Raw genomic sequence first — 23940 nt, forward strand, 5'->3', positions numbered from 1 at the left:
GGCGCCTCGCCCCGCGGCTGCGTGGGGCCAAGGCCCTGCAGCTCGCAGGGTGAGTCTGTGGCATCGTAGTGGACTGTGGTGTTGGGGTCGGCAGGGGTCCCGGGGAGCCGGGTGCAGGGAGTGGGCTGGCGTGGGGTGTGCAAGGGTGGAGCCCCCCAAGGCAAGCTGCTGCAAGTGCAGCTCCGCTGGGACTCGCGCGCTCGTGCCCGCGCCGGGCCCAAGATGGCGCCCCTCCCCCCCGCGCGCCCCCGCCGCTCGGGGCGCGGCCCCGCGGCCCGCGCGCTCCTGGGCGGGGGATGTTGTGATGGAGAAGCCGCGGCAGAGCCCGAGTCCCGCAGCCTGAGCCACCTCCACCACCTGGGTCTGGGGCCTCGCCGCGCAGGTAGGAGCTCCCCCTGCCCGGGCCCAGCCCCTGCGGCAGGATCCCGAGCCCCAGAGGCAGGCGACGCTGCAGCCCCTTCCCCGCGGCGGCCCAGGTCCCCCGGCCAGGCCCCATCCCCCTCTCCCCCGGGGCTGCCCTCCCGCCGCGCGCCTTCAGGACGCCCTCCCGGGCCCCCTCGCCGGATCCACCTCGGTCTTCACACCACCCCCTCCCCGGCCTTTCCCTTCCTCTCCTGGGGGCTAACCAGCGGGCGAGTATAGGGGACTCGCAGCGAGGGGCCGATGGGAGGAGGGGAGGTCTAGGCTGGGAAGGGGACGTGGGGTGGGGTGGGGAGGCGGCCGCAGGGATTCCAGCGGGGGTCCTGGGCCGGGGATCTGTCAAGCGGCATTCCGTTGCCCTCGCTACCGAGGGGTGTGCCTTGGGGCCGGCTGAGCGTGCAGCTCGGGCAGGAGGCCTAGCACTCAGGAGCACTCCCTGGGAGCGGTTTCCCAGTGCCTATTCAGAGGCTGTTCTGAACCTGTTTTGAATCTGCCAGTGCGTCTCTTGTGTTCTAGGCTCCCCCAGCTGTAGACCCAGCTTTCTCCGCCCTTCAAAGCCCAAACCTAGTCCACACTTCCTCGCTTCCCATTCATTCTTAAAACCACTCCAGGCTGTCTTGGGTGCCTGCCACCCACTGTAGCTGTCCACGTCAAGGTCACCCGACACCTACGTGTGGCAAACTCCAGTGGGTGCTTTTCTGGTCCTCCCCTTACCTTTTAGTAGTATTTGGTGCTGTGTGGGAATTCACTCTCCTTGAAGCATTTTCCCGGTTTCTCTCCCATGGCATTATCCACTCCTCCATCGCATTTGCCCCCTTCTCCTCCTCTCTTTAGATGTTGGTGAGGCTCCACGTTCTGTCCTGAGCTGTGTTTTCTCCCCGAGTATTTTATTCACTCCCAAGGCTCCACATTTTATTAATATGCGGATGATTCTCCAATTCATATATCTGGCCCAGACTTCTCTCCTGAAATCCATATATATATATATATATCTCCAGCCGTCCTCTTGACGTACAATAGGAATTCCAAACCCGCAGTTCTCCAGTGATCTTCCCTGGATCTTTCTGCATCCTACTTCCAAATCTGTTCTTCCTTCAAAGAGTAGATATTGCTACTTTCCTATCAGTTACCCAAGCTGGGCAACAGTAACCTCTCTCCCTCATCCCTCCACATCTGATTTCCCTAAGTTCTACCACATCTGCTACTTAAATATTTCTTAAATCCATTAGTTTCACTTCATTCGCACTGCTGCCACCCTTTTCCCCCTTGACAGCTGTAACAGCATACCCTCTCCCTACCTCCCCTAACCATTCTCACCATAGCACCCAGAGTAAGCCTAATAAAAAATGCGTCTGCTCAGCTTTTCATTCAACAAATAAGATTTGAGCATCTGATACATACCAAGCACCACACTGGGCACTGAAGATATAATCAGGGCAAAATAGAACAGATCCTTTTGCCTGTACATCTGACAATCTAGGAAGGAAATTAAATAAGCATAGCATTACAAATGTTGTAAATGCCATGAAGGAGAGATGTGTGGTGCCTTAAGAGCACACAAGAGCAGAAGCTAACCTGGCCTGGGAGACAGGGACAAGAGGTCAAGGAGGGCATCCTTGAGAACATGACATTTGAACTAATATGGGAAGCAGAGGTAGCAGCTAAAATTGGCTAAGAGAGTAAGGGGGGAAAGTGGAAAAGTCCTACAAAGAAGGGAAATCATGTGTAAACACCTCGTAGTAGGCATTAAAAGAAGGCCACCGAGGCTGGAGAGCAGAGTGACAAAGCTGGGGCCTGGAGAGCAGAAGACAGGGGCCAGACTGAGCAGGACCTCTTAGAGCAGGGTAAGAGTTTTGTTCTTCAGGGTTTGTCCTTGGTGTATATTGTTGATAGTAACAGGAGTGCAGATGAAGACCAGAAGTTTTTGTCAGAAAGAAAATGACAGATACCTGGGGATGAGTTGAATAGAGAGTGAGCTAGTAGGACATCTCAAGGATGGTCCCCTTCCTTCTGGTTTGCATGACAGGATGTGTGGTCATACCATCTCATGAGCCAACACCCTGAAAGAGGACCCTTTGAGACTGGCAGTGAGACACATGAGTGCACGAATTAGTTCAAGGGTCGTTGAGACATCCAGGTGATGTTGAGTAGACAGCTGAATGTCTGTATCTAGCTCAGATGAGGGATCTGAAATGGAGAGGTAAATTTAGAAAAACCAATGTGTAGGTGGCAACTGAAGCTGTGGGTATGAATGCATACCTATATAGAATAAAGGATGTGAAAGAGAAAAGGGCATAAGAGCAAGTTGTGAGGAACTCCAGTATGTAATGGCTGATAGAGGAAGATGAGCCAGCCAAGGAGTCGAAGGAGTCAACAGTCAGCAGAATTGCAGGGAAGAAATGTAGAGTGCACAGGATGACAGCTGGATGAAAGGCTGTGGGATCGAACGCTGCCGAGAGTGCAACCAAGATAAGGTCTGCGAGTGTCTGTTGGATTGCCTGGCGTAGGCATTGTGTTGAGCTGGGTGGAAGCTGTTACCAAGTCATGTTGGGGATGGAAGCTGGACTGGGAAGGTACTGAGCAGCGAGAGGGAGGCGAAGAGATGCTAACGTGAGTAGAGACAAATCTCAAGCAGTTTGCCTATGCGCAGGAGAATAGAGATAGGGTGGTAAATGGCTCTGGATACTTGTTGGGTCAAGAAGCACTTTGTTTACAAGCTGGAGATAGTGGATCCCGTTGAGAAGGCGAGGGTGATTATGTTGAAGAGCACATGAGTAAATGGTGGTGTAAAATTCCTGGAAAGACATGATAGGAAGGATCCAACTTACAGGGGGAACAACTGGGTTAGGAAGAAGGAGAGACAAGGCGAGGCGCCTAGGTTGCTGGGTCTGTCTGAGGGTATTCCCCAGCTGAAGACTTCCCTCCCTCTGTGAATTGGAAGGGGAGACTCTTCTCAGAGGAAGGGGGAACTGAGGGGAAGGCTCCAGGGACAGTAGTGTTCTAGTCTCAGGCAGGCCTTCACTCATGTCTGGGCTACAGTGAGCCCCAGGCGCCTCCTCTTCCTCTATAAGCCTCAATCATTTATTCAACAAATAGGAAGTGCTTGTGGGTGCCAGCACAGCTCTAGATATTGGCATTACACTGCATTGTAGTGAATTGTTAAATGCCCAGGTTCACCTAGACTGCGAGCTCCTCTGGGGGAGGAGCCATTTCTTTAGCGTTCATCACTCCACTCCATGCCTAGCATGGTGCCTGACATGTAGTAAGCTGTCAGTTTTGAAGACTTAGAGCAAGGCTTACTCCCTACCCTTGTGGTCTGATACCAGCTTCTTCAGGCTTAGAAGCCATTCTTTTTATTATTTATTTATTTAATCTTAAAGATTTTGTTTATTTATTTGAAAGGTAGAGTCAGAGAGAGGGAGAGATAGACAGAAAGGTCCTCCATCCACTGTTTCACTCCCCAAATGGCCACAATGGCTGGAGCTGAGCTGATCCGTAGCCAGGAGCCAGGAGCTTCTTCCAGGACTTGGGCCATCTTTCACTGCTTTCCTGGGCCATAGGATGAGAGGAGCAGCCGGGACACGAACCGGAGGCCATATGGGGTGCTGGCGCCACAAGCGGAAGCTTAGCCCACTGTGCCACAGCACGAGCCCCAGAAGCCACTGCTTTTAGTTCCTGCCCAGCTCCCTATCTTGAGGCAGAACCCACTGGGCTCTTTCTATCCTTTGAGATGCTGCAGGTATTGAGAAAGGAGAGATTGGATTGTGCTTCTTCAGGTGAAATTGGGCAACTGGTCATCCTTTTGATCTTAAAACCCAAGGACATGGCGACCAGACTGCCTCAGGCTCGATACTCAGGTGTTAGCACTTCGAACAGAACTTCCCCATTCTTCCACCCAGAACTTTCTGCCCTGGCCAGCAGCCTGGCAGGGCCGCCCTTCGCCACAAAGAGCTTGTGAAGGAGGACACAGTGAAGGTCGACCAGGCCTTTCACAGTCCCAGGCACATAGAGCATATGCTGTTCTTGGAACACACCTCCTAGTGTGAAGGTTGGTTGATCCCAGCCTGACAAGAGAAAGCTGGCTGTGCACACCACTGCTTCAGAGAAGGGCTTGTCATTTCCAGGGTCCTCGGAGCTTGGCAAAGCTGCGGGGGCTTTCATTTCCTGCAGCAGTCTTTGAGACACGTTAAGCTACTTCTTTCTTCCTTCTCCTAGACCTCAGCCCTTCTCTGTCCAGGAATCCAGTTCCATCTTTCTTCCCTCTCAGGAGCCCCTCACTTCCAGCCCCAAGAGCCCCACAAGCCACTTCTGAGCAACCTGGTTCCTCACCCTCCCACCTCTGGGTCTGTCTGCTCCATCCCTCCCTTCCCTCCAAAAGGTGGCCCACTCTGGCAGACACAAAGCACAGGCCCCTGGTGATGGGAATGGGAAACTGAGTAAGGCACGGCCTCAGGTATTCTGAGGGAATGCAGTAGTGGGTGTTGTGAGACACTAAGGAGGGAATAGTCACTTGAGGGTAGGGAAGGCCTGCTTAGGAGCCGAGTTGTGAGACATAAGCAGAGGTTCACACAGAGGCAGAGGATTTCAGGCCAAGGGAGCAGTGTAAACAGAGACCCAGGCTGTAACAGTGTGTTCATGTGTTTGGAGTATAATACATGAAGGAAGCAGGAAGGGGGACAAGCTCTGGGACTGGCTCAAGGAGGCTCTTGAGTGTCCTGTAAGTGAGCTTAGATGTTATCCTAAAGATGTTATCCTAAAGTGGTGAGCCCTTTAAATTTTTGAACTGGGGAGTGACACAATCTGGTTTCCATTTTTGGAAGATTACTGTGGTTCTGGGTGGAGGCAGAGCTGTCTATTTTTCTCTTTACTTATTCCACTGACCATGAGCTTTCCCATAGCCCAGGTGGAGCTGCACTGAATAGACCAACAATTACACGTGAGGCAGACACATGAGCAGAAGCCCTTCCTCACTTATTTTACAGATATGCATGTAGCATTGTACTAGGGTCTGAGATAGAAAGGTGAGCTGTGGCTCCTGCCTCAGGACCATGTACCACAGCTAAGAAATGGGAGAGCCTTGCTCAGGCAGCTCCAACCCCTGTGCTCACTGCTGAGCACTACCCTGGGGAGCCAGAGAGAGCTGGGGCAACGGGCAGTTGGGAAGAAAGACCTCCCCTGCGAGGGAAGAGGAAAGTAGGGACCTCTAAGGTGAGAAATTGAGGTGCAAGAACACTGCAGTGGGAGTCAGAAAGAAAGAACTGCACTATTCTGAGGTGGTCAGTAAGGGAGAGTTTGTGTTGGGAAGAAGGGCCAGGTAGGAAGAGAGAACTCTGAGTGAGGATACCGGGAGAACAAAATGACAGGCAATGTCAGATGGAGAGAGCACAGTGAGGGCTCAGCATGAGCAAGGAGGGCTAGTGGTTGGTCAGGGAGAAAGAACTGGGAGGTGGGAGCCAGTGAGGGTGCAGGGAGCACATACTTTATGCTGGGGGTTTGGGAAGGAGAGCAACAGAGCAGTGGAGGGTCAGGGAGAGTGGGGAGGATGGGATGGGGCCGTGGGGTGGGATCCCTGCGGCAGAGGGACTAGAAGCATGGGTTGTACTGAAGCCATGGTAGAGAAGGTAATCCACAAAGGCTTCTTAGGAGGGAGTCCAAGGAGGAGATTAGGGCAGGCTGTCATAGAACAGAACACTGCACCTGCAGGCCAGGTAGAGTTTGCTTGGGACACCGAGAACAATGCTAAGTCACAGACACACAACCAAGTGTTTCTGACATCGGCAGGAGAATTGCAAAAACGGGTCCTGGAGAAGACAGGAGGCAGATTCATAGATTCATTCAGCACATACTTACTGAGTTCCTTCTCTGGGCCAGGACTGTGCTAGGCACTAAGCATACTGTGTTGAAAACAAGAGAGAAAAAGTGCTCACTCATATGGTCATGAGAGAGAAAACCATTAACAGAGTAAATCATAAAAGTTAGCTTGTCGGATGGTGCTAGGGAGGAGTTTGGGGATTACTGAGGAGTGGGTGCGGAAGCCTGCAGTTTTAAAGTGGATATTAAAGGAAGGCCTCCCCAAAGAGGTGACATTTGGGCAAAGCTGACAGGCTGGGGATTGCAGATCAAAGGCTTTTCCATGACCCGGGCATGGGGCATTATAAGGGTGAGCAGGGAGACTGATGCCCATGGTAAGAGGCTTCATAGAAATCATCACCAAAATGTGGCTTCAGCCCACTGAGGGAGCCATGGATTGGAGCCAAAGGTCCTTCCTCTGTGGTCTGCCTTCTCCTCTCCAGGCCACACAACCCCTGGCGTGGGGTGAGTTTGGGAGCTGGTTGAGCTCAATGATTTATGATGACAGGAATACAGCCTGGGGAGCTCACAGCCATGGGGCTCTGGATAGCAGTGTGGCAGGAGGAAAGGGGCAGTCAGTATCCTGTGTCCAAAATGCATGAGCCAGTCCCGTGCTGGCTATGTCCCTGGTACAGTATGCCCCGGTTGGAGGAGATGGGGGTTGGAAACACACAGAGAGCCATTGTGCTGGTGGGAATGAAGGCAGAGCAGGTGCCAGCTGTGCTATCCCAGGAAGCTCAGGGCTAGGGAACTTGGGAGACATGTCTTGGGTTGTAATGGAGTTGATGATGTAGGAACAGAAGTTTGAGCCCAGTAATTCTCATGGAAAAATAGCTTATGAGACACAGAGTTGGGTGTGTTGGCCTCAGTGTTGGGAGATGTTGGTCAGGACACAGCCCAGGCCAAAAGCAGAGATACTCTTGTGCTGCCCTCAGGCTCAACATGGTCTCCCCTCCCCACTCCACAGGATCGGCCAAGGCCATGTCTGTTCCATCGTCATTGAGCCAGTCGGCCATTAATGCCAACAGCCACGGAGGCCCTGCGCTGAGCCTACCCCTGCCCTTGCATGCTGCCCACAACCAGCTGCTCAACGCCAAGCTGCAGGCCACAGCTGTGGGACCCAAGGACCTGCGCAGTGCCATGGGGGAGGGTGGTGGGCCTGAGCCAGGCCCCGCCAATGCCAAGTGGCTAAAAGAGGGCCAGAACCAGCTCCGACGGGCTGCCACAGCTCACCGTGACCAGAACCGCAATGTGACCATGACCCTGGCAGAAGAGGCAAGCCAGGAGCCTGAAACAGCACCCTTGGGGCCCAAAGGCCTAATGCACCTGTACTCTGAGCTGGAGCTCTCAGCCCACAATGCGGCCAACCGAGGGCTTCGAGGACCAGGCCTGATCATCAGCACCCAAGAACAGGGGCCAGATGAGGGAGAGGAGAAGGCAGCAGGGGAGGCTGAAGAAGATGACGAGGAAGAGGATGAGGAGGAAGAGGAGGAGGAGGACTTGTCTTCTCCTCCAGGGCTGCCTGAGCCCCTGGAGAATGTGGAGGCCCCCTCTGGGCCCCAGGCCCTCACAGATGGCCCCCGGGAACACAGCAAGAGTGCCAGCCTTCTGTTCGGCATGCGCAACAGTGCAGCCAGTGACGAGGACTCAAGCTGGGCCACCTTATCCCAGGGCAGCCCCTCCTATGGCTCCCCAGAGGACACAGGTACCTTGTGCAGTTTGACGGGATGTGGGAGGGCATGAGGGCAGTGGCCACAGCCGCCGTGGGTGTGGGTTATGATGTCCTTGGTCCATAGCAAGCCATTCCCAGGTTTCTTCTTTCAGAGGGCGATTGGCCAGTTCAGTACCAGTGTCCATCTTGCATGCCCTGATGGATGGATCTATCCATTATGCATATGCCATCATGTTGGGGAGGTGTGGGCCAGTCCATTTATTGGGCACTTACCAAATTGCTGGCTCTGCTCCCCATTATTGTAATTAACCCTCATCATAATGCTGTGAGATCCTTTCTATTATTATGCCAGTGTTATAGATGATTAAAAAATGGATCCAAAGAGATCTAGTTACTTTCTCAAAATCACAGACAGTATGAGATACAATAGAAGTGAGGTCAGAAAGCAGATCTGGATCCAGGCCCAAGCTCTTGGTCTCCTATTCCACTGCCACCAAAGTACACTGGGGACATTCTGCTCTGTTTGGACAGGCCAGGTCTGGAGTGGACATCCAGGACCTCCCCACAGGGGTCCCGGGATGCTGTGTGCCTATGACCCCATGCCCTGTGCAGAGCCCCACACTGACCATTGCAAGGATGCAGTTTTGTCAGAAATAAGATATTGGCTACAACTTATGAAACAAAAGAAAAATGAACATATGCTCATTTGTGGGGAGGTAGGGTAAATATTAAGGTTTCAAGGGTTGATGATAAAATGTATCTCATTTAAATAAATGGAGTCTCCTTATTTGCTAATGTCACATGGAACTACAGACAAAGTTGGGGAGCAAACGACAGAGGTAATGGGCTGTAACCACAAACCTAGAGTTCTGTGGATAGGAGTGGAAATGAAGATTAGGAAAGACTCTCATCGCACCAGACAGCAGACACCATACCAACCTGTTTCCAATCTGGTATCTTTGCAAGGAGCTTGCAGTTGCCCACGCTACATACCATCCCCTTTTGCAAAATTTATTATGTACATTTTTAAACATCTGCAGAAGTAGAGGGAACAGAACAATGAGTCTGATTTTACTCCATGATCCAATTTCAACAATTTTTGATACAAGGTCACTTCAAAAAAGTTCATGGAAATTGCATATTTTGAAGTAACTATGCATGGTTTCCAAAATATTTTGCCCCAAAAGAAAATTATCTTTTAATTCCATTTTCTCCCAATTTCTATGTCCACTCCTGAGCCTCAGCCTTGGTTATTTTGAAACAAAAATGTTCATTTGCAGATTTACATATGCACTTCTAAAACATGAAATAATTTTAAAAACACCTCAGTACCATTGTCATACCTACAAAAATTTGACAGTAATTCTTTAACATCATCAAATATACAGCCAATGTTTATTACATTCTTCCAGTGTCTACTAAATGTCCACCTTTTAAAATGTTTGAATTGTGTGAATCAGTATCCAAATCAGTCCATGATGTATATGGCTCTTAAAGTTCCTTTTGAGTTGTAAGTTCTCCCTACATCTATCTTCAGTTTTTGTTTCCAGTTGTTTTGTTTTTGTGTTAACAGAAGAAGCCATACTGTTTGTCCTAAGGTTTCCATGGTTTGGATTTTTCAGATTCTCTTCCTGCAGTGTTATTTCACATGTTCCTCCTGCCCTGGATTTCTTGTGAATTGGTTATTTCTAGAGCTGTGATCGGGTTCAGATTTGAGGGTTTTGGGTTTTGTTTCTGCAACAACACTTAATAGTTGGTACAGAGAACTTCAACCACAGGCAAAGCCTACTTGCCTCTATTTTTTGATTTTATGGCCTTTGATGGTCATTGCCTGCACTCTCTTTAAAGGGAATAGCCTTTACTCCACTTCAGTAGGTCATTTTTAGAGTGGGGTTTGGGGAACATGTCTCCATGGAACCATTTCAGTGGAAACTGAGAAATTGATATTGAGTCAAATATCCCTGTTTCTAATTATTAGCAATGAATTATGGGATTTTTAAAAGATTCATTTTATTCATTTGAAAGGCAAAGTTACACAGAGAGGGGGAGAGACAGAGAACAGAGAGAGAGAAATCTTCCATCTGCTGGCTCACTCCCCAAATAGCTGCAACAGCCAGGGTTGAGCCAGACTGAAGCCAGGAACCACAAGCTTCCCACGGGTCTCCCACATGGGTATAGGGGCCCAAGGGCTTGGGCCATCTTCCGCTGCCCTTCCAGTCGCATTAGCAGGGAGCTGAATGGGAAGTGGAACAGCTGAACTCAAACCTGCCCCATATAGCATTCCAGGATTGCAAGCAACAGCTTAACCCATTACACCACCATGCCGGCTCAGAATTACAGGTTTTGAAAAGCACTGTGCAAGCTACACAACATCCATCTGAGACTTGCATCAGTCTGCAGGCTGCTACTTTGCAACCATAGTGGGTGTGAATCAGAAGCCAAAGACACCTTGTTGCCCAGTAGCTCTTGAGGTGTCACTGTGGTGGCTGTGGCTACACTTGTGAGCCTTTAGGAGCATGACTATGGAACTGCGAAGGGTATGCTGGGCACAGGCAGCGACCTCAGCTTAATCTTGGGAGCGGATAGAGGATTCTTAAGGACCAGGTGCTGGTGGAGACTATGGGATTGAGGGTAGAGCCATGGTGCCAGCTCCAGGAAGGGGTTGAGTCGCTGCTCACTTGGTCATGAATGTGTAGAATTGCTATGATCATGATGGCCACAAAGCATGTGCAAAAATATTTTCTCCTTCTCATGCTAGGATTGCCATAAAGTATTGACTGAATGCGTAAATTCATGAATGTGTGAATTAAATGAGTGAATGATAAGTGAACTTCACTGCCTTTGCTGGATTCATACTTGGCTAAGCCTTGTCCCAAGTGCTAGGAATGTATACTACTTGGGGAAAAGAATTTTTTTTTTTTTTTTTTTTTGCCTTTTTGACTTTCACAGTCTGGCGGGGAGATAGAGAAAACAATGGGTAGTTATAATCAGTGTGATGAGCTCCAGGGTAGGGGAGGTACAGGAGGGGCATCTGACTCTTCCTGTGTGCGTGGTAGGGGAAGATAGGTGTAGATTCATTTTGAGATGTGACCTTTACACTGATGTCTGAGGTTCAAGAGGAGGTAGGCTGGGCTGGGAGAGGATGCGCGGCAAAAGAGAAGAGGGGAGTGGTCAGAGAGAAGGGGGAGGGGCAGATAGGGAATCCTAATACACAGAACCTGTAGGGGAATAAGGACGTCTATCATGAGGGCTATGAGAAACCAATCAAGTATATTAGCTAGACAGTAACTTGATTAGGTTAGCATCTCAGAAGAATCACAGGTTGTAGTGTGCAGCCCAGACTGGAGGAGACTAGACAGAGAAAGAGGCTGGTACAATGATACAGATTAAAAAAAAGTAGCCTGGATCATGGTAGTGTTGTGGAGTAGAAAGCAGGGCAGAGTGTTAACTGAACCAATGATTCCTGAGAAAATAAGTATACCTGGTCTGGCCATTAAGCCATTTGTAGATGGTGGAATGATCCACGGGCACTCGGATTTGTGTGAGTGCCTGCATGAATCAGTGCAGGAGCAAAGGTGTGCATTCTGGAGTAAATGCATGTGTGTGGAAGCCAAGGCCCCGGTGGGCCGTGCTTCAGGGAGACATGCCAAGCTCCAGAAGGGCCTCCCAGATGGTCAAGGGGGGAGACGCTGCCCCTCCAGGACAGATCGGAAGGATGAAGCTCTTTGAAGCAGGAAGGTGCAGGCTGACAGGGATGGCAGATGGATTGGTGTGTGTGATTCAGTCAGGAGATAGGGGGCTGGCCCCCAGATTCCAAAAGTCTCTGACCCTTCATAAAGCAGGCTGTGGCTGTGGAGGGCAGGAGGCCCTGGGTGCTAGTGTTCCTGGAAGGTTTTAACAGGAGAGCCCTGCAGTGGAGGGTCTCTGGGGAAAAGAATAGGTTCCCTGAGCCTTAGCCAAGTGTCAGATTCCCATTGGAGACATTATTCTCTAGTACCAGGGAGGAGAGCCGTGGGGGGCGGGGAGGCAGTGATAGCTGCTGGAAGGTGGATGGACTCAAAGAGCCCCCTCCTCACTGGGTGTCTGGGCCCACCTCATTTGGAAGCTGAGGAGGGTGAGGCACACCTTGCTTGAGTAGCTCTCATCAGGTGCATCCACCTTTGGGTAACCACACCCACCCCTAGCACCTCTGTGCCTGGTTGCCCAGCAGCCTGGATCTTGGGACTGCCTGCCTCTCAGTGCTGCCTCTTGGACCAGTCAGGATTCCTGGTTTCCCTGGTAACGGGAAGCACGTCAGCAGTCTGGGCGCTCCCAGCCGGTCCTGGTGCTGCGGTTGCCGAGGAGACGCTGCAGCCTAGCTGGGCCCTGGCAGGTGAGGGGGGTGGTGCTGGGAAGCCCCAAGCTCAGCCTCGAATTTGCTGGGGCCTAGGCCCTGACGGCCCACCCTGTATTTAAACTGCTGGGCAGGTCCTGGGGCAGGGGTGGGGTCCCTGGGGACTTTGAAGCCACACCCTGTTTATGCTGAGCGGTAGAGGCTCCACAGGACCCAGGTGGCTGGGGTATTCCCGCGGGGCTCTGTCTCCCGGTTTCCCCAAATCTGGGCTTGACTGTGGTGCTGAGGTGACTGCTGGAGGGTGGGATGGAGATTCAGGATTGGGGGAGGGGAGCAGGGTGAGGAAGATGAGGTGTGTTTAGAAAGGGCTGGGGTCTCATGAGCCCCCCCTCCTTCCTCCTCACTTCCCCACCCCGAGGAGGTTCCCTCATGTGGTGGTCCTGGCCCCTCCCCAGTGAGCTCCGCGTGGGAGGATCTTGCCTGGCAGACGCTCTGCCCTGGTGAGAAGGGGGTGGGATGAGCTTTTCTCTGCAGCCCAGCACCAGGCTGTGAGCCCAGCTGGCCAGGCTGGAGGGGCTGTGAGGAGGGAGGGTGGAGACAGGAGGGGCCGGGAATGAGCGCCATGTTCTCCCAGGACTTTTTCCTGGCCATCATCCTGCAGGACAGCAGCCCAGGTGAGGGGCAGCACAGGACTGGGTGCGTGTAGGGGTGCAGCTGGCAGGGAAAGCAGAAGTGGAGGATGCATGAGCTGGGATCCAGGGATGGAGTGGTGTGGCTCTGCCGGCAGAGGAGGGCCGGGTGTCACAGATGTGTGTTGTGTGTATGCACGTGACAGGTTTGTCTGCATCTGTGTGTGGCAAGGGTCAGGGTATGAGTATCTGCCATGTGCACACATGTGGCAGACATTGACACTTGCTGTGTGTCTGAGTGTGTGCCTGCCTATTTGTGTGAAACCCACATGTGTGTTGGGGTTGTTGTGGTGTGTTATCCACACAGAGCTGTGTTTGAGGGCCTGGTGTTTATGGCTGTGTGTGCACACACCTCTGACCATGGTGTCTGTAGTGGTGCGTGGCTGAAATTGGTGTATGTGTTTGCCTCAACACACACATGTGCACTTGTATGTGATTCCTGACATCTGTGCTGACATTCCTGTGTTTGTGGCCGCACAGGTGTGTTGTGGGGCTTGTGTGTGTTGTGTGTCTGTGTGCGCATGCATGTGTGCAGGAGCTAGTGAGTGTGTACCTTTGTGTACCCTGAGACATGGGTTTCTATGATATATGAGTGGAGGTTAATTTGGGTCACCTATCTCTCTCCTTTACTCCCTCCCCTCTTTCCTCCTTGCCTTCCTCCTTCCTCTGTGTGGCCCACATTAGGCAGTAGCAGGGCTCGAGAGGAGACCTGTCGCCTCCTCCTGGTGGCCCTCCAGTTGGTGATTCCTATCTGTTGGCCCTGGGAGGAAGCAGGGACCATGGTGTGCTGGAGCCCTTTCTCTTCTTTTCAACTATGGGCTCTCATGGAGGGGGGCTGGGCATAGGTGACCACTGTGCACTTGTTGGGTGGGCTGACCCTCACCAAGCCTCCCACTTGGCAGATTCCTTCTGGAACCCCAACGCCTTCGAGACGGATTCCGACCTGCCGGCTGGATGGATGAGGGTCCAGGACACCTCAGGGACCTACTACTGGCATATCCCAACAGGGACCACCCAGTGGGAGCCCCCTGGCCGGGCCTCCCCTTCACAGGGGAGCAGCCCCCAAGAGGAGTCGCAGGTGAGGCTCAGGCCGGTTGTTCTCTGGCCGGGGAGGAGAGGATATGTGCTGCCAGAACAGGATGAGTCAACCTGTTACTACTCCCATCCCTCCCCTTAGCTCACCTGGACAGGCTTTTCCCATGGAGAAGGCTTTGAGGATGGAGAATTTTGGAAGGTAGGTGAAGGGACCTGTTTTGCTGTGGTGATAGTTGAAGAAGGGGCTTCATTTTTTGTCCTGATTACTCAATCCCTTTCCCAAGGATGAGCCCAGTGAGGAGGCCCCCATGGAGTTGGGACTGAAGGAACCTGAAGAGGGGACACAGAGCCTCAGGTGAGTTGCCAGATACAGTGGGCTGGCAGTGGGATGGATCTCTTTGGAAGGGGCCTTGGAACTAGTTCCTTGTATGGGGGCCTGGTGCCAAGTGTTACCATCTGCTTCCAGCCCAGATCCACTGCCCCAAGAGGAAGAGAAACTGCCCTCACAGAATGCCAACCCAGGGATCAAGGTTCGTTCAAGATCAACACCCATTCTGCAGGCAGAGACACCCCCCACCACCACCACCATGTGCAGGACAGCCCCTCATGCTGTGTTCTAGGGGGTGTTCTGGTCTCAGGGCAGCCCCCTAGGTCCTGAGATGTGGATTCAGTCTCAGCACAGAGCTCTGTTTCTGAGCTGGAGGCACCTACTTAGAGTTTTTAACTCGGCCAGCCCAGTGGCCTGCCAGGGGGCCTTTCTAGGCTTGGCGCAGATGCTTCCTTGGACCAGCAGGGGTCTCCCGTGAGATCTCCCTCTCCCTAACTGCATCCTGTTTGGGGAACTTTTCAGTAACTCTCCCCGGCTCCCTGCTGTGTACAGGAGTCAGGAACTCCTGCATCCCATGCTGGACGCTCTTGCAGTTTCAGCTCAGACCCGCCTCCCTCAACCTCTCTTCTGTGTCTGCAGTGTTTCGCCGTGCGCTCCCTAGGCTGGGTGGAGATGACTGAAGAGGAGCTGGCGCCTGGACGCAGCAGTGTGGCAGTCAACAATTGCATCCGTCAACTCTCCTACCACAAAAACAATCTGCATGACCCCATGTCTGGGGGCTGGGGGGAGGTGAGGGCCTGAGTCCAGGCATGGTGGTGCTAGTGGTGCCTTGTGAGTGAGGAGTGGTGAGAGCTGGGAGGTCTGACCTGCTAAAGAAGGGTTAGAGGAGACAGCCTCAGCCCACCCAAGTGGAAGCAGCCCTGCTAATGGATATGTGACCCCACTGAAAGGTGACTGCCCAGCATCAAAGGGGATGATGAAAGGAATCATGTGAGCAGTGACATGTGACCTCTACCAGAGCTCGACCTGCAGAGCTGGCAGTCTGACACCAACACAAGAGCCCCAGAGCAGTGGCCAGCGTCCCCTGAGCTGCAGGTGGCAGAGATCAGCCACCTTCCCTGCTGGGCTACCACTGAGTGCCTCTTCCTGGGCCTGCAGGGCAAGAATCTGCTGCTGCAGCTGGAAGATGAGACACTGAAGCTGGTGGAGCCACAGAGCCAGGCGCTGCTGCATGCCCAGCCCATCGTCAGCATTCGCGTGTGGGGCGTCGGGCGGGACAGTGGAAGGTGGGAGCAGGGCCTGGGGTTCCAGGGTGGGGGGTCCATCCAACAGTCAAGATTCCTCCTCCCTAATGCTGTTCTTTGCCTCTTTTGTGCTGCCGGACCCAGAGAGAGGTACTATGCCTGTCTCCTTTGTCTGTGCCCCTTCCCACACTTGGACCAGACACCTCACAGCACCCGTGTTGCCCTATCCTGCCCTGCCCCTCCCTGCCTGCTGTGCTGGCCCATTACCCCCACCTCAGCATGCCTGCCTGTCTACCCTCCCTCTGGAAGGCAGCACCCACAGCACCCCATCTGAGGGTAGATGCCTTGGAGGAGCTGTAATGGGCAGGGAGGATGGAGTGGGGACCAGCATTGGCCCTGGATGGCACTGGGAGACACTGAGGTGCCCCTCCCCCAACAGGGACTTTGCCTACGTAGCCCGAGATAAGCTGACCCAGATGCTCAAGTGCCACGTGTTTCGCTGTGAGGCACCCGCCAAGAACATCGCCACCAGCCTGCATGAGATCTGCTCTAAGGCACGGCTCCTTGTGCTCCCTGGACGAGCTGCCACTTTTGCTCTACAAGGGCGTGGGTGTGGTCCCTGAGTGGGGGTGGGGGCTCTAGGGGCATCCCAGCTCTAATAGACCCTCCCTCGCTCCTCCCCTCCACGCCTTCCTTCCTCAGATCATGGCTGAACGGCGCAGTGCCCGCTGCTTGGTAAATGGACTTTCCTTGGACCACTCTAAACTCGTGGATGTCCCTTTCCAAGGTCAGTGTCAACCCCACCAGGCCCAACTCAGCTATGTTGGCAGAGTTGGAGCCACCTGAGAAGAGACACACATGCTCCTGAATAGACATGATTGAAAAATGAACACATGGAGACTGAACACTTTGGATCAAATAAGTGGGGAGAGCCAAGGAGACACAGCGGGAGGAGGTGCTTGACAGGGGGATAGCCAGCCCCTGTCCTGGTTGTGGGGCTGGGATGGGGAGTGAGTCAGATCTGTGACCACAACTGAAGCTCCTCTTCTTTCCTGCAGTGGAATTCCCAGCACCTAAGAATGAGCTGGTACAGAAGTTCCAAGTCTATTACCTGGGGAATGTGCCTGTTGCTAAGCCTGTCGGTATGTGTGTCCTCCTTTACCTTGACCCCAGAGCTTTCTGCCAGCCCTCTGTGTGTCCATGGGGCTTCTACAGGACCGTTCTCAAGTCTGGAGTATTCTTGCCCATCAGTGTGTCCCCTCCATTCTCAAGTCTGGGTATCCTTGCCCGTCAGTGTGTCCCCTCTCCCTGTACCTCTCTCAGCTTCATGCTGTGTCCTGCTGCGGCAGCAGTCAGTGGGCCTTCCCTGAGCATCAGTCTCATGACTGGTGGGGAGCCTGGCACAGAGGGAGACACGCCCCCTGCCTCCTATGGGAGAGCTTCCATGGGGTCAGGATGCAGGTGTTAGAAGGTGAAGGCAGCTGCCAGGAGCTGGGTTCAGTGTTCGTAGTCCAGCACCAACTGTGAGCTGTGAGCATCTAGAGAAGAAAGAGTGCATAACTAGCACAAGCTTTCCTGTTGTGAAGTTTGTCCTTCTGTTACATCATGACAACCAGGCGGGGTGGGTTATGACATGTGAGGGCATTTTTGAAAACTGATGGAAAATGGGGGCGGGTGCTGTGGTGCAGTGGGTGAGGCCAGTGTTGGTAAGCTTGCAGTGTTGGTGTCACATATGGGCGCTGGTTCAAGTCCCAGCAGCTCCGTTACTGATCCAGCTCCCTGCTTATGGCCTGGGAAAGCAGTGGAAGATGGTCCAAGTACTTGGGCCCCTGCATCATGTGGAAGACTTGGATAGGCCCAGCTCCAGCTGTTGTGGCCATCTGGGGAATGAATCAGCAGATGGAAGATCTCTGTCTGTCCCTCTCTCACTCTCTGTAACTCTGCCTTTCAAATAAATAAACAAATCTTTTAAAAAAGAGAAAATTCATGGAAAATGGAATTAAGAGATATCCATACCTTTTATCTATATCCAAATCCCTTCATTTAAAAAATAACATTAATTTTTCATGAACTTTTTGAAGACCCCCATTATCCATGAATTTTAAAAATTGTTTGAAACATTTTTTAAAAAGATTATTTGACTGGAAGAGTGATGGAGAGGTGGGGATATGTCTGTAGAGAGAAAGGGCTTCCACCTTCTGGTTCACTCCTTAAATGCCCATAACGACCAGGGCTAGGCAAGGCCAAAGCCAAGAACCAGGAATTCCATCTGGGTCTCCCATATAGGTGGCAGGAACCCAAGCACTTGAGCCATCATCTGCTGCCTCCCAGGTGCATTGACAGGAAGCTGGGTTGGAAGCACAGAGTAGCCAGGACTTGAACCAGTCACTCTGATATGGGAAGTGGGCATCCCAGTCAGTGGCTTAACCCACAACACCCACCCCTTTCCATGAACTCTTTGAAGTGCCCTGGATCTGTGTATAGATGAGGACCCGTGTAGAGACTATCTGGCTCACTCGTATTTCCAGCATTTTGTAGTAGTAACTGTCATAAAATACCTTTGAAGCCTACCATGTACCAGTCCCTGTATGAGGCACTGGGAAAACAATGGCCACGGTCATTTTTTCATAGCAATTCCGTCGAAAAGCAAGCAGGAATTGGTCAAATAATCATATAAAATGTGGTTATAAACTGAGTCACTCATAGAAAAAAAGTAACAAGATGTAACAGAGTGACTTCATATAGCTTGTGGATGTTGCAGGGGTGGGGAGTGGAGACTACCAGAAAAGACTCCCCTGTGATAGTGATATTTGAACTGAGACTTATAAAAGGAACAGAAGCTAATGTCGTAGAGTGAGACAGAGGTAGGGACAGAAGAGGCAAAGATCATTCCCGGCAGTGAACAGTGTGGCAGGGGTCTATTGTGGGAGGTACTTTGGTATTTGGAAGGCATTCAGAGAAGGCCAGTGGTGCCAGGTGAGGCTAACAATGGGCAGCAGTCACACTTGAGGGACCCTCTGGGCAACCTTAATGTACTGGTCTTCAGCCTGTGGGCAGCAAGGAACTATTGAAAAATGTTTCTGGAGTGCCCTTGACATAATCAGATTTGCATTTTATAAAGTTCACTTGACTGTTCCATGGAGAAAGATGTGAAAGTGGATGTGAGGAGCTCAGTTAGGAAGATCTTCTGGTGATTATGGCCAGTAATGAGAATAGCTTGGTCACTGGTAGAGCTGAAAAAGAGTGTAAGGGTTTAGCTGATGCTTAGACAACTAAGGTTAACAGGCAGGATGTGGAACAGAGGCACTGAGTGACTCTTAGTTTTATGGCTTTGGGAGCTGGCTGAAAGGTAGCAGAGGCTGGAAGAGGCCGATTGTGTGGAAACTGTGGGTTCAGTTTGGACATGCGGAGTTTTAGGTGCCTTTGTGGAAACTCAGTGACAAAGTCCAGTTGACACTGGATTCTCACGTGTCCGTGGAGAGGATGGCCTGGGTTGCAGACAGAAGTTTGGACATCACTGAATAATGAAGCAACCACAGCTATGGGTGTGGAATAGATTGACCCTGGAAAGGGAACATCCTGAAGCAACAAGGGAGAGGAGCCAGGCCTCGCCTTGAGGCCCTCCCTCAGTTAACAGTTGATTGGAGGAGAATCGAAGTGCCAGGTGAGAGGGCAGGAGAGAGGAGAGGAAGATGCCACTTCAATAGATGATTGGGTGTCCTATTAAAAGACACTTTTGGACTTACAAACACATGTTTGCTGACTGACTGAATGAATGAATGAATGAGACTTTCCTCAGATTACAGAGCTGGGAAATGGTACACCTAGGACTCAAGCCATGGTCATCTTCAGTTCTCTTCTCTTGCCCTTAAACCATGATGATTGTAATGACCAACATCTTACTTTCAGAGAGGGAACCCTTCCTGAAAGAGGTGGGGGTTGAACTGGGATTTCACAGGAAGGCTTGGATTTGGAGAGAAGAGTGGGTATTCCAGTTGTAGTAAATGGCACCGCCAAAACTTGGAGCTGGAGGTGAGGAAAGCATGCTCAGGGCACAAAAGGGGGGCTTGGCTGACCCCACACCTTTGCTTTTGTTCCCGCCTACTTCTCACCCTCAGCTTCTAAACCCTTGTTGACTCTTCTAGCTGTTATCCCTACTCCTGCACCTGCTGCTTCCCAATAGCCACTCCACACAGGTTTTCACTCTGCTAAATGAGTGCCTGTGGCCGTTGACTGCCTCTCAGCACCATAGGTCTGCCCTATTTAAGCCCAGGGCTTGTGCATCAGTGGTTTCTCAGCCCACTTCCTGCTCTATCCTGAACTCCCCACTTCTCCTTTTGGCTTATTTATCTGAAAGGCACATTTATGGGGGCAGGGGAGAGAAATCTTCCATCCACTAATTCACTTCCCAGATGGCTACACCATCCTGGGTCAAGAGGAAGCCAGGAGCCTGGAATTTCATCCAGGTCTCCCATGTGGGTACAGGGCCCAAGCACTTCGGCCATCTTTCCCTGCTTTCCCAGGTACATTAGCAGGGGGTTGGATCAGAAGCAAAGCAGCCTGGACTTAAACTGGCACCCGTATAGGATGCTGGCATTATGGGTAGTAGATTAACCCCACAATGCCAGCCCCCCTGCTCACCTTTTAATCTCCTTGTTTAACCTTGGCCCTTCCCAAAGCTGTACTGTTCATTCATTAATCAGTCATTCATTCAGTAAATGATTACTGAGTGCCTAACTGGTGCCAGGTATTATGCCATACCTTGATATACATTAGTGAATGAAACAGGCAGAGATCCCTGCCTTCGGGTAGCTTACAGTCTAGCAAGGAGGGGCAGACAATAAAGTAAATAAATTATAGAGTATGTTAGAAGGCAAAGCTGACATGAAAAAAAAGCACAGCAGAATAAGAGGTCTTGGAAAATGGAGCCGGTGGTCAGAGTGTAGATTTCAGTCCTAGTTACCACCAAATCTGACAGTCCTTTTCTAGATCCCATTGCTTCATTGTTTTTGCCTCTTGATGCTGGTCCTCCAGAGATTCGAAGACCAGGTTCGACCCATACAGTGCCATCTGCATGCTCAGCAGTTTGACTTTGATGTGTTTCCTACATTCATGAACTCTGAGATTTCCCATTACCATGGCCTAAATATCATAAACATCATACCAGTCTTCCTGACTCTGGGCAGTCTAACTTGACCCATCACTTCTGTCTGCATTGTCATCCATCAAGTAGACTGCTGTCTTACTTGGTTTTTAACCAGTTGGATGCATTTGCCTATGCTGCCTTGAGGGTGATTTACTCATGCATCCAGAATTTTTTTTTTTTAAAGATTTATTCATTTATTTGAAAGGCAGAGTTACAGAGAGAGGAAGAAGCAGAGAGAGATTTTCCATCCACTGGTTCACTCCCCAAATGGCTGCAAAGGCTGGAGCTGGGCCAGACCGAAGCCAGGAGCCGGGAGCTTCTTCCAGGTCTCTCATATGGGTGTAGGGGCCCAAGGACTTGGACCATAAAGGAGCTGGATTGGAAGCAGAACAGCTAGAACTGGAACTGGTGCACATATGGGATGCTGGTGCTGCAGGCAGCGGCTTAACCCGCTATGCCACAGTGCTGGCCCCACATGTGGAATTTCTTCAGCAGATAAGCCCTGTGTTAGGATTGGGAACATGGAGATGAATTAATCTCTGTTTTTGAGATGGTCACAGGCCAGTGAAAAGGATCTCCAGCAGTTACAGGATGTTGAGCTGAGTTGTCTCAGGTTTGTTTTCTCCCTGCTGTGCAGCAGGGAAGGAGGCCCAGGCAGATCAAGGGTAGAGCCCTGCAGGCTGAGAATCCAGAGTGTCCCAGACAGTCAAGGAGAGGACGCGTACTCCAGACAGAGGCTTTTCTCTCAGCTCTAGTCTGTGTCCCTTGAGGGCATCCTCTTCTGTTGCTTTGTATTCCCCGTCTGCCTCGCAGGCCATTTGCCAGGTCCAGATGATAATAAATGCTACGTAAATGATTTGGAGCTCAGGGAGCAGTAATATGAGGCTTGACAGCTCTGATGAGGCCAGTTTTTGGAGGGCTTACCTGCTTGGGAGTGGAGTTTGGCCTTGATCCAGCCAAAGGTCAGATGAGCAAGGCCATAATGGAGGAAAACTTCCAAGGAAGACGTTTGTCCTCTGCCTGCAGACAGTTGGCACAGTCTACTTTCAGTGGGAGCTCAGGGGCATTGAAAGGCACGGGAGTTCTCAAGTGGATCACAGAGACGTGTGCTTTTGGCATTGACATTGTGAGCAGACACAGTAGCTCACACTTTAGCTCGGGAGTAGAGCAGGAACTTGAGCCTCTGCCAAGCTGTGTGCTCCTATGTTGGCCCTTGCTGAGGGCAGGCAAAAGTAGGGAGCATGAGTGGAAATGTTTAAGAGCAGTTTAAGGGAGAGGAGGCCATTGTATTACCAGGCACACTTGACTGATCTATAAGTCAGGAACTTTGGGTTTCCAGACATTCTTGAGTAGAACTAAGATTCTGAAAACACTTCTCATTCTAAAAACTATGAATACAGAGAAGAGGTAGGGAAAGATCCCTGTTCTTCTATGTGATTAATATCTATTATCTCTGTCAGCTTCAGTTTCCTTATTTGTAAAAAGGCACTAAAATAATCTTCAGTGAAATTGTTGTGCCAGCATAAGATGATCCACTACAATTACTTAGCACAGTGTAACACAGAGTAAATACTTCTCAAATGGATTTAAAAAAAATCAGGATTTGGGAAAGGATTGGCCTGGCACATTTGGGAGTCATTGTTGTGGCATGAAGTAGCATGTGACTGAATGTGGGTGAGCTCTGGAAAGCAAGATACCAGAAGGTTCCAATTGAGGGGTTGGGGGTGTTAGTCAGTTTAAGAGGCTGGGGAAAAAGGCAGATTTAGTAAAGAAAACCAAACCTAGGATTCAATATTTAAAAAAAAAAAAAGTAGGCAAATGTCAAGACAGTGGTCACGGAGCACCCAGGAGGAGATGCCCAGGCGTCGATCTCCTCAGGGCTGTGGGGTGGTGAAGTGGGGACAGAGTAGGGCTGGAAGGTCTGAGGTAGAGCTGGGATATCCTCTCCCTACACACAATGCTCTGTGTCTCTGTCTTCCAGGCGTAGATGTGATCAACGGGGCCCTGGAGTCAGTTCTGTCCTCCAGTAGCCGTGAACAGTGGACCCCAAGTCATGTCAGTGTGGCCCCTGCTACCCTCACCATCTTGCACCAGCAGGTAAAGACCTGGGGTAGGAGAAGGCATGGTTTTGCCTGCCTTGGAGGACAGCCCAGGGGTGAGAGGAAAGCTGCTAGTAAGACGAGCGTGCCTCAGTGGCACACTGAGATTCGGGGTTGGGGGGGTAGGAGAGGTGTTCCTTTTTGACTAGGCGTCCTCTCTGCAGACAGAGGCAGTGCTTGGAGAGTGTCGGGTGCGCTTCCTCTCCTTCCTGGCTGTGGGCAGAGATGTCCATACGTTTGCATTCATTATGGCTGCCGGCCCAGCCTCCTTCTGTTGCCACATGTTCTGGTGTGAGCCCAACGCTGCCAGCCTCTCAGAGGCTGTGCAGGCTGCGTGCATGGTAAGCAGGAGGGGTGGGGACATGGCGCCGTGATCCCATGGGGGCAGGCCACAGAGTGACGGACCCACCTGCCTCTTTGCAGCTCCGCTACCAGAAGTGTCTGGACGCCCGCTCCCAGGCCTCCACTTCCTGCCTCCCAGCGCCCCCTGCTGAGTCCGTTGCCCGGCGCGTAGGGTGGACTGTCCGCAGGGGCGTGCAGTCGCTCTGGGGCTCCCTGAAGCCCAAGCGTCTGGGGGCCCATACCCCATGAAGAAGCCCCCTCCTCCCTCCACCTGTTTGTGTTGGGCCCCAGGGAACTCAGGGGCATGGAACAGGGAGGGGTCCTAGAGGCTGTTCCTAGGCCTCAGGTCCCCCCCACAGCTGCCCCTCTCAGTAGCTGAAGTTCCCCACCTAAGGGCTGGGGAGGGAGAGATCTGATCTCTTCAAGGAAGTGATCACACTGGATTGATGACAAGAGGAGCAGGAAGCAAGGCCAGCCCTGGGCTCTCTATCCCATGTTTCAGTTGGAGCAGGAGGAACTGGTCCAGGCCATGGCTCTATCCTTGTAGGGCCCAGCAGGGGCAGAAGGAGGAGGGGACTGGTCGAGGCATGGGTCCCCTCTCCCCTGCCCTGTGGGCACCTCTACTGTACTGATATCACTAATAAAGTCTGTCTGCGCTGCTGTGTGTGTGTTCCCGTACCTGCACTTCACCATCACCCCGTTGCTGACCCCTCAGTCATGACCCCACTCTCCAGGTCCCCTTGTCCCGGCCTCGTGGAATGAAGAAACTGGGGCAGTCACAC

At 51.9% G+C, this 23940-nt stretch overlaps 1 protein-coding gene across 1 annotated transcript; it reads left to right on the top strand.

The window, feature by feature from the left end:
• Nucleotides 1-285: 285 nt before the first annotated feature.
• On the top strand, nucleotides 286-23816 carry APBB1 (amyloid beta precursor protein binding family B member 1). Its single transcript, XM_062196593.1, has 14 exons — nucleotides 286-382; nucleotides 7238-7975; nucleotides 13867-14042; nucleotides 14142-14198; nucleotides 14284-14354; nucleotides 14466-14529; nucleotides 14967-15116; nucleotides 15486-15613; nucleotides 16011-16125; nucleotides 16274-16358; nucleotides 16630-16713; nucleotides 22699-22814; nucleotides 22981-23157; nucleotides 23240-23816. Exons 2-14 carry the CDS (start codon nucleotides 7252-7254, stop codon nucleotides 23405-23407), a joined length of 2115 nt encoding a protein of 704 aa, XP_062052577.1. The 5' UTR covers nucleotides 286-382; nucleotides 7238-7251; the 3' UTR covers nucleotides 23408-23816.
• Nucleotides 23817-23940: the final 124 nt, after the last annotated feature.

This window comes from Lepus europaeus, chromosome 7 (genome assembly GCF_033115175.1).
Source record: "Lepus europaeus isolate LE1 chromosome 7, mLepTim1.pri, whole genome shotgun sequence".
In the NCBI taxonomy this organism is placed as follows: Eukaryota; Metazoa; Chordata; class Mammalia; order Lagomorpha; family Leporidae; genus Lepus; species Lepus europaeus.